This window comes from Onychostoma macrolepis, chromosome 14 (assembly GCF_012432095.1).
Source record: "Onychostoma macrolepis isolate SWU-2019 chromosome 14, ASM1243209v1, whole genome shotgun sequence".
NCBI lineage: Eukaryota > Metazoa > Chordata > Actinopteri > Cypriniformes > Cyprinidae > Onychostoma > Onychostoma macrolepis.
The window spans coordinates 17334192-17345170 of NC_081168.1; the positions used below are offsets into that span (position 1 = coordinate 17334192).

The window sequence follows — 10979 nt, forward strand, 5'->3', positions numbered from 1 at the left end:
CAGATTATGCATAAATCTCAATTTCCAAAAATTGACCCTTATGACTGGTTTTGTGGTCCAGGCCCACATGAAAAAATACTACAGTAATTTATAGTAAATACTAAATACTATATGTTTTTGAACCATATTATTGTAAAGTACTTGAATTCATTTGTTGTGGTAATTATATAGTTGCTGTGGTAATATAAGAACTATATTAATATACACTACTTACTTTTCCCAATACTGTACTATGTTTTCTACAACTATATTATATTATACTGCAATACACTACAGTTTGCTGTAGTAAAAACTAAAGTATACTACAGTATTTATTTTATTATTTATTAGGTCCCATATGTTTATATATCTGAAGTCCCTGAGTACATGCATATTTCCTCAGATATATGTTCATTACAGTTCGTTTTGAACTAGAACTCTTCTGGGGCCTGTACCATGAAGCCAGATTAGCTGGCTAGCCAGGTAAGTTTCAGTTTAGCTTGCGCCAACTCTGGGTTTTAGGTACCATGAAAGTAGCTTGGCTTTTAGCTGCGTTCATTGCCATAGTAACTTACACTCCACAGCTAACCTGCTCCGGGGCAGGTTATGTTCTGAGTTAGAGATCGCAAACTGAAATTGGACCAATCAGATGTGAGCAAACTGACACTTGTCTGACACAAAAAAGTCACTCCCCCAGTTTATCTTGCTCCAAATTAGGTCACTAATTTGGTCACTAGTACTAAAAAAAAATGGTCTGGCTTTAATGATAATTACATTATTTTATATGATTTATTTAATTATATGATTTATATTATTAGTAATCCATTACACACAATCAATTTTAGTTTAACAGTTATTATAAATCATTTATTTTAAATGAATGTTAATAGATACAGATTGTATATAAGATAAATAAGTTGTAAGATAATGCTTTAAAAATGACTGACCTTACATGTTCGAGTCTCTATCGCTGTATATTTCCAACAATATAAACTAACTTAAGTTTCACTTGTGACTGCACTGATAAAACAAGATAATTTATTTTATTTGTCCTCTTTCATGAACAAGTACTTTTTCATTGCAAATGCATTTAAATTAATCATATTCTTCAATCTCTTAACCTTTAACTTTTAACCAAGGCTTGTGATTGGCTGTTCACCACACATGCTCCACAAACTCAGGATCAAAGCCTGAGTTAACAAAGAAAGTTGATGATCAGCATCATGGTACCAACAAAGCCGGTTTGGAGTGGTTTGGTTTTGTCAACTCTGAATTTGTTCATCTACCATCATGGTACAGCCCCTGGTTTGCTGGCTTTATTGACACTTTAAACCAGCTAAGACCATTAAATCTGGCCCATGTGTCATTTGTAGTTGCGTATCAAAAGTATTTGTGCTTTATTGCTCTTATCAATGAGGTGAAACCACTCACACCTCCAGGCCGCAGGTGGCAGCAGAGCGTCAAACACCTACATCGCTCCAGAGGAACAGATTCACTGCATCGCTTCAGGGACGTCTGCTGGTGAAGTGGTGTCAAAACAGGCAAGAACATCATGTATTATTATATTTACGCGTTTGATATAGCCTTCTAAAATTCGCTCGAGGTCAGTACTAGGCTGACACGCTTTAATAACTTCGTTAGTGTCAAAGTACATGTTGAATTTGCGAGTTTTAGACTCGTTCTTATGGCTAGATGTTTTCCCGGCTATGCTAACAAGCTAACTGATTGTTTTGATCATACAGTTGCTCATTTCAACGCACAGTTTGAGTTATTATTACGGTTTTCTTTAGTTAGACATAAATGTCATTGCAGTCTATTATTTAAACAGTTAAAACAAATTGAGAATAATAGATATTGGCTATTTTAGCACATCATTTTGCTGTGTTTTTGCTGCATAGCCCTGACCCTGGCAGAGGCTTTATATTTGTTTTAAACTGAAAAATTCAAGGACGTTTATTCATGTTTATATTCATTCAGGGTCCTTTATGATTAATTATGTGTTAATACAGTATTGAATTTTAGAGTGACATTTTATTCCAGTTGAGGTTAGTTGGGTACAAAGCATTTCAGTCTTTTTAGGCTGTTTATTTTTATGACAACAGGCCTGTAAGCCTAAATCCTTGGAATGATATCCTAAGAATGCCTGCCTACGTTAAAATGACATATTGATAGGTATTGTAAGTCAAAAACTTAGGAACCCTAAGATATTTTTTGACCCAATGTTTGAGTCAGACTTTTGGCTCAGATTTTTGATCTAATCTTCTTATCCCTGGAAATAATTTACTGACCCATTGGCTTGATTTAATCAGTACTCAGTCACACAAACAAGTTGTTAGCTGTGAGGACCATTCATGTGATTCAAACATAGACACTAACAAATTAATTTGACGAATGAGCTCTTCTGAAGTGCTTGGTAAAAATCTAGCCATTTATAAAAACACAATTAAACTTGTATTCTGCTGTAATTCACTGTGTGTCATGATTGACCACACCATACCAAACAGTATTCGTGCACCTTGACAAATTTGTTATAATTATAATTTTTTTCTGCTGATACCTGGAATTGACCAACTAAGGAACACAAGATCTATGCAGGGTTTATAAAGTAGTAGGATTGTAATCTGTATATGAGGTTGATTTTTATGTTTTTCTGATTTGTAGGACATTGTGTGTGTGTGTGTGAAAGCTGTGCTGATGGAGCAGTGTGCGTGTGTGGAACGAGAGTTGGAGAAGGTGCTACATAGGTTTGTCACATATGGACATCAGTCAGAGGAAAGGCTGGATGAACTCCTGAGGAACGTCTGTGAGCTAAGAAGTCGATTGGTTGCCTACGGTGAGCTTAGAATCCACTTGAATACCAAATTTTGGGCTCTGGTGCAATACGATCATCTAGTAGTTTGGCAATAAATCAGCCATGGGCAACTGATGAAATGAAGGCTTGGAGATTTAATCTGAATGGCACACACGGCAGAATATATGTGAAATAAATATAAAGAAACTGGACAATACGAAGTCTTGTTTCTGCCATAGAATAAAAAAATAAAGCTAATTTCAACTTTATCTCACTTTATCTCTCAATTCTGACTTTTTTCAATTATGAGTTTATATCTTACAATTCTGACTTTCTCAAAATTGGAAGTTTATATCTCACATTTCAGACTTTTCTTCTCAGAATTTTGAGTTTATGTCTATATAATTATAATTGTGAGATAAACTTGCAGTTCTGAGCTGTCAGAAGTGTGAGATATAAACTCGCAATTGTAAGAACAAAAGTCAGAATTTTGAGATGAAAAAGTTGCATTTAAAAAAAAAATTCCATGTTATCAGTTGTCAGCTTGTGTGAGAGAGTGATTCATATGTCAGTGCTTGTTCATGAAAACAAGTCTAAAGAGGAGGAGGTGGAGGAAGTCAACCAAGTGCTTTTACAGCTTTGAAAAAAGCCAATTCAGTTACATTAAGTCATGAACAATAGGTGTACTTTAGATGGCTGCATAAATAATAGCCTGCGGTGCAAACAAACATACAAAAACACAGGAAAAGCTGCATTTAGCTGTATAACCTCTAGCCCACACGTTAGATTTGTAGATTATATAAGCATAACTCTGTTACTGAGATGAGTCACAGCATATGTCTGTTTAGATCAAAGTTCACTGAGTTGTTATATTTCATCATACTCCGTTTCAACTCTAGGTGTTCAAGATGCAGATTTGTCAGTGCTCCATCAAACAATGGCCCAGTGCTGCAAGGAAATCAAAGAAACCGTGCAGATGCTTGCCTCCAGGCACAAAGACATCCATGGCAGTGTGTCGAAAGTGGGGAAAGCAATTGACAGAGTAAGAATTTGCAATCTTAATGGTTTAATTTAATCAAGTATTAAATGGACATTAAATTTAACAACAGTTTATCTTAGTCAGGGTCTCCCAAACTGGGGCTTGTTTATGATAAATATTTAAATTATAGAAATGGAAAATTCTAATAAATAATTTTACAATAAAACATACTAATGAAAGACAAAATGTATGATGTTTTTCTGAATAAATATCTTCAAATAAATCTTCAATCCCATTCTTCCTCTCTTTTCCTAGTAATTTACAGTTGCGTTGTACATTTTCTGTCTGTTAAAAGTAAAAAACAAGTACCTGCTTGATGATAAAATTAGAATTGTGGTTTAATTTAATTTAGTAAATCAGTCACCTCAAAGTTTTATGTTACATGGTTTAATTTGTTTCTTTTAAATACTGTTCTCTTGCGCAGAATTTTGATGCGGAGGTGAGTGCAGTTGTAGCTGAGAATGTCTGGGACTCTCCAGAGAGGCAGAAATACCTCAGTGAAACCATCGTAGAACATCTTTATCGACAAGGCATGTTGAGTGTTGCAGAGGATCTCTGCCAGGTAGGATTTTCTTTTGTGAGTTTTTCAGCTCTTGTATTTTGTTGACAATTTGATCCCAGCACTAATATGCAATGTTTCGATCTGACTTCACAGGAGTCTGGTGTAGTAATCGACATGAGCATGAAACAGCCATTTCTGGAGCTCAACCGCATTTTAGAGGCTTTAAGAACACAAGATCTCAGACCAGCTTTAGAGTATGTATCACATTCTTCTGCTTTCTTCTTCTTGCTTTTATTTTAATTTATTTTTCCTCATGTACACGGCCTTTCAAAAGTTTGGGGTCTGTAAAGTTTTTTTTTAATTTATTTTTTTATAAAGAAATTCAAACTTTTATTCAGCTAGGACACATTAAATTAATCAAAAGTGACCGATATCTATAACAACATTTATAATGTCACAAAAGATTTCTGTAATAATTATGTGCAACACAACTGTTTTCAACATTGATAAGAAATGTTTCTTGAGCTCCAGTGTTAGAATGTTAGAATTATTTCTAAAGGATCATGTGACACTGAAGACTGGAGTAATGGCAGCTGAAAATTCCATCACAGGAATAAATAATTTGTGATCAAATAAATACAACCTGGTGAACACAATATACTTCTTTCAAAATCATACTGACCCTAAACCTTTGGATGGTGTATCTATCCACATCCTCTCAGTCTTTAAACATACAGTGGATTTTTTCAGAACAATGAATTTGATTGGGTGTGGCTTGAATATGTGGATTGTAGATTTAAGATTACTAGTTGTAATTGTTTGTTTGGTTGTATGATTGCTGTGGTAGGTGGGCGGTGACAAACCGTCAGCGACTGCTGGATCTAAACAGCACCCTTGAGTTCAAGCTCCACAGACTCTATTTCATCAGCCTGCTCAACGGTGGCATCAGCAAACAGCAGGAAGCTTTACAGTACGCACGGCATTTCCAACCGTTTGCCTCACAGCATCAGAGAGGTGAGGAAAGGTTCAGTCCAGAATTCATGAACCGCAACAAGGCTTTAGTTTTGTACACATATGGGTGGAACTGAAGCACCATTGAGTCTGTTTTTCCAATAACATCATTAATGCAATTATTTTGTTCTGTATTACACTACCTGACTCAATGTTATGACCAAAGTCTGGGATGACATCTGAGCTTTGTTTGTGTGTGCTTACTAGATATTCAGATCTTAATGGGTAGTCTAGTGTACCTCCGCCATGGGATCGAGAACTCTCCGTACCGCAGTCTGCTGGAGACGGATCAGTGGGCAGAGATCTGTAACATCTTCACACGAGATGCATGCGCTCTTCTTGGACTCTCTGTGGAGTCCCCACTCAGTGTCAGGTCTGAAAAAATTCTGCTACAGTCTGCTTTTACAAGTCCTAAAATTTCTACTTATCCTGTAGGATTTGCAATATGGTCCCTAACCAATAATCAAATAGATGGCAGGACTATTTTAGGAACTACTGAATTCATTAATGTCATAATAAAGTTTTATGCAAGTTTTACATGGTGCTCAATTGAATGGAATAAAACACAGTCTCAAGGCATGCTTTTAATATTAAATTATAACAAAGTTTTAACTTGAAATGCCACTTTTTGTAATGTCTATTCAGTGCTTTGCTCGTCTGCATAATATACCGTTAAAAAATTTGGGGTAAGATTTTCTTGTCTTGCTAAGGCTGAATTTATTTAATTAAAAATACAGTGAAAACAGTCATATTGTGAAATTATTAGAATTATTGAAAATTACTGTTTTCAATTTAAAAGGGGTCATATGAAATTGCTAATAAGAACATTTTTTTTTTTTTGTAATGTGATGTTCACACAGTTTAAGGTTCAAAAAACACATTATTTTCATACTGTACATTATTGCTGCTCCTCTCTGCCTCACCTTTCTGAAACACATCTATTCTTACAAAGCTCATCGTTCTGAAAAGCGTGGTGTGCTCTCAATTGGCCAGCTATCCAGTGCGTTGTGATTGGCTGAATACCTCAAGCATGTGACAGAAATCTTACACCCCTTACCATATTTGGAATATCAGCTTCCATGGTGGCAGCAGCAACAATACTACAGCGAGAATAAAAGTTACACCTTTCTTTGCATATACATTTGGGTGGTGTTATGCAAATCTTCCCACACAGTGTTTGAATGAAGCGTTTTAGGAAGGCGTGGATTAATCTTAACTTTTAGAAAGAATATATCCTTGGTTTTGAAACTGTAATCTTTGCGACTTTACAGATCTTATGTGCTCGAACAGCTTGTAACACTCCAATGACAAAGAAAACATGAGTCATATGATCCCTTTTAAATATCTTTTATTTCCTGTGATGGCAAAGCAGCCGTTACTCCAGTCTTCCAATTTTTTATGGAAGTGAAAAAGAACAGCATTGAAAATAGAAATCTTTTGTAACATTATGAAAGCACTTACTGTCACTTTTGATAAATTTAATGCATCATTGTTAAATAAAAGTATTAATTGCCTTTTGAATGGTAGTGTAGATTCTCTTCATAGGTGGCTTTTCCTCAGCATACTGACATATGTTTATAGTAGTTATTTGGGATATCATATAATTAATTAGATTTAAAATAATCGATTGACAGACCTACTCTGTTTTAGACTTGCATGTTTTGAAATTAGTATTGAGTGAATGATGAATGATTGATGTTTTATTATTGAATCCTCCTTTGATTTCCCATCAGTTTTGCATCCGGCTGTATGGCGCTGCCTGTGCTCATGAACATCAAACAGGTTATTGAACAGAGACAGTGCAGTGGTGTTTGGACGCATAAGGATGAGCTGCCAGTAGGTCTCTTTCTTTCCCTGTAATGCTTTTATTCAATGATATTCCTTTTTCTGAAGGTTTCAAACATTTAAAAGGTGTTGTTACATTACATGAATTTCTGCAGCTGTCTTGACTAATTGCTCTGTGTCTGATAGGTGCTAGATACCTACTTTTATTTGCCAAGAACTGGCTGATATATCTGCTAATTATAATTATTCATTAATGTGGTCATTTCAAATATGTTAATGCTTAATCTGTTCATCCCTGCTGTTTGTTTGTGTGTGTGTTTAGATTGAAATAGATCTGGGGAAGAAATGCTGGTATCACTCTGTGTTTGCCTGTCCTATCCTGAGACAGCAGACATCAGAGAGCAATCCACCCATGAAGCTCATCTGTGGGCATGTCATATCCAGAGACGCGCTTAACAAACTCACCAATGCTGGAAAGTAAGACTCGGAAATATGCATCACATTCTACGTTACGTTTAAAGTTTAATCGGTGCTAGAAAACAGACCCCAGACCTGATGCCTGATGGTTATTTAACAAGGGTTAAAATGCAGTCTGCAGTTGTTGCTACCAGCAGTAGCCATAGTTGATTGACAGATGATTGCAAATAATTTAACTTAAGCCACTGTATGATTTTATAATAGTCCCTCACACTTTATTTTAAGGTGACGTTGTTACATTGTAATTGCACAAAGTAGTACTGAGGTATATTATTTAACTACATGTATTTCCTTTAGGGTTAGGGCTTGGTTAAGGGTTAGTTACTTGGGTTAGTTTACAGTAGTAACAAGGTCACCATGAAACAAAGCGTTACCAAAATAAATGTATGGAAATGAATCTTTTATGCAGTATTGATGCTGATATTGCTTGCTTAAAATGTCATAAACTTTCTCTTCTCAGGCTTAAATGCCCATATTGTCCAATGGAGCAGAATCCCTCAGATGCCAAACAGATCTTCTTCTGATGTCTTTTTTCGGAGCGTAGCCGAAAGTCGTGTTAAAGGCTTCTTGGAGCCGCTTTTCGAATGATCCTCATTCACAGGCATGACAAGCCTTCTGTGGCGGCTTCTCCCCCGCAACGCCACCTCCCTCTCCAAAGCTTTTAGTTTACAGAGGCCGGTGGCCACGGCAACATACCTGTAGAACCCGAGTCAGTAAGTGTACCTAATGAGGAAAACGATCTTTGCGGATCATTCATTTGTTAACACAGCCTAGTATAAACAGGCTTTTACAAGAACGTATGTGTGTGCGCATTTCGCTTCCTCTCCATTTGTTTTAATTGCAGAGTATTTTTAAGTTTCCATGGTATAACGCCTCTCTTTTTCTTTCTTTGTGACTCTTATTAAGCGAATGGGCGTGATGCATCTGTGTGGGTGACTTCTTGCCAGAATATATCCACAGTTTCCTCTTTTGAGATCACATTTAAATACATGAACGGGGATTCTTTGCACGTGTACATGATAGAAATGGCTTTTCAGTATGTATATTAACAATGACATAAGGACTGGTGGACGGGTGCCTGTTGATTATAAATGAATCACGTCTCTCTTTCCAATATAATAAAGGCTTAATTGGATCGAATGGCGTTTTGATTAGTGCATCAGTGTGAATATTCATCAGAAATCTGAGGATTTGTTTGTGCAGATTGTGATCTTGTTCTATGCGCCCGTCTGATGTCTGAGAAAACCTCCTTGTCCAAGCCATGTGTCTTGCTCTGTGTATTTCAAAAAAAGTTTAATTAATATACAGCAGTGATTTGTGATGGTATAACTTTTCATTAGTATAATTACATATGTAATGTATTTAAATGCACACACAAATGGTTTTATCACAGAGTTGAGTGGACTTGCTGAATTAGCTCTCACAGCTCCAGGCTTCTCCTCTTACATAATCAAAACGGGTCTATGCGTTGATTCGAGAAATGCATCCTCTGCAGACAGTCGCATTAGCGATTGAACCTTTGCCAGCGTAAAGTACTGAAACTATATGTCCATTAATGTACAGTTGATGGTAGACTGACTATGTTTTAATGTTCCCCATCAAGATGAGAGTTTCCAGGTGTTTCCCATCATCCCTGAATGTAAAGCGCACTCTGTTTATATCTGTATAGGTGAAGGGAGACGGTGGAATAATATTTTGTCCCTTGAGATGTTCTTCAAATCCTCCCTGGCTTTAACACAATGTAACTGCTAATTGTTCCGTTCCGCTTTAGGGATCGATATCTCAAAATGTGCATGCCGAAGCGGAATGTGTGGTTTGTAAATCGCCCTTTTGCAGTGATTGAATGAAAATGAAATTTGGAAACCTTGCCCGCAACAAGCTCTTCTGACAAGATGTGATCCAGACCTGAGACCTAGAGAGAGAAAACCTTTACCAGTGATCTTTGACTTTCTCGAAGGTCGGGCATGCACCAGCACAGCTTCGTTCTTCAGCGAATGATGTCTGATTATTATTATTATTTTTTTTTGCTGTCTTTTAAAGCCTTCAAGAGGTGTGTAGGAGTGCTGTGTGGCCACTGACATGTGCTGATAATAAACATTGTCTGTTTTTTCTTTTAGTAGACAATCATTTATTACCTCCTGGAAATTTGTAAGATCAAAGCAGAGTACTGTGTTATAACTTGAGTTTAAGGAAGTGCTTTTTGATTTTAGTTTTCATTCAGTGATTGAGTAATGACTGCTTTCTCTACTAACAACTGCAAGGCAACTATTGTAAATATTTATCTTCTAACAGTACAACATGTTTATTATACTTGCATCTAAATAATAAAAAGATTTATACTCAACTTTTGAGTTTGTAGTCTGCATCTACACACAAGGTAGTGTTCATAACAATTGTTATATATCAATGATTTTGGTAATATTCTTTGCTTTGTCTTGAAGTTATGAACATAAAAATACCTCTGTACTGAAACTATTGAAAACGATAGCAAAATGTTTTAAATGAGATATTGACCCTTTACTCCCACAAGAGGGAAACCTCAGTGGGGAAGCTGTAAGCCGGGCTCAGACTGACACAATGGCCATATATTGATTTTCTTTATATTATTAAAGTTGTTTAAAATAGACATTGTTGTAATAAAACGTTGTCAGTCTGTCAAAACTGCATTTGAAACTGTTGAGTAAATTGAATTTTTCTTCCCATTGAGGATCTCACTCTAAATCTCACAACCCTTTGTTAAAATTTTACAGCATTTCGCCTTAAAGCAACGTCTGTGAGTTTCTGTGGAAACACCTGTTTCTTGAATGAAATTGAGACCCTCCTATGTTTGCACAGTAAGTTAGATGACCTCTGACCTGCTTTAAAAAGAGCTTGACTATATAATGAACACTAGGGGGCAAAGCTATGCATTCAAGAACAGGATAAAACAGCAGGATTTTTTCTTTTTGAAAACAAGGTCCATATGTTTTATGTAAGTTTTAAAAAAGTAAATAAAAAAACTTTTCTTTCAATTTCTGAAAGTTAGACATCTAATGCGTTGACCCTGTCTGCCTTTTCTTAAACTTGATTTACTTCTTGCTTCTAAAGAAGCAACTTAAGTCCCTACCTAGAGACAGAATAGACATCTTATTGTCCCTGTGACAATGGCCCATTCTGGTCTATCAAGCACAAAATTCCTCTCAGAAGAGCCGGATCTGATGTGCAGGTGTGCAGGGGCTTGTGGGGCCACATTCTTCCTCTGAGAGGAGCAAGCCCACATGGACTTGCAAAACTGTTCATTACATGTTTGTTTGTTAAAAGTTTTATTCGTTAATTTTAGATTTTATATGCTTTCAGCTACACTGCTTAATTATCGTTTCTTCTTATTTCAGTGTTGTTTTAAAGGTATTGTGAAA

At 36.1% G+C, this 10979-nt stretch overlaps 1 protein-coding gene across 2 annotated transcripts; it reads left to right on the forward strand.

Moving 5' to 3' along the window:
* Positions 1-1363: 1363 nt before the first annotated feature.
* Positions 1364-9928, forward strand: rmnd5b (required for meiotic nuclear division 5 homolog B). Of its 2 annotated transcripts, none has more exons than XM_058798792.1 (10): positions 1364-1520; positions 2641-2812; positions 3670-3812; positions 4234-4371; positions 4465-4565; positions 5159-5325; positions 5530-5695; positions 7056-7158; positions 7430-7584; positions 8045-9928. In XM_058798792.1, exons 2-10 carry the CDS (start codon positions 2674-2676, stop codon positions 8106-8108), a joined length of 1176 nt encoding a protein of 391 aa, XP_058654775.1. In that variant the 5' UTR covers positions 1364-1520; positions 2641-2673; the 3' UTR covers positions 8109-9928. The 2 variants fall into 2 exon arrangements, with proteins under 2 accessions (XP_058654775.1, XP_058654776.1); XM_058798793.1 differs by lacking the exon at positions 1364-1520 and adding an exon at positions 1543-1582.
* Positions 9929-10979: the final 1051 nt, after the last annotated feature.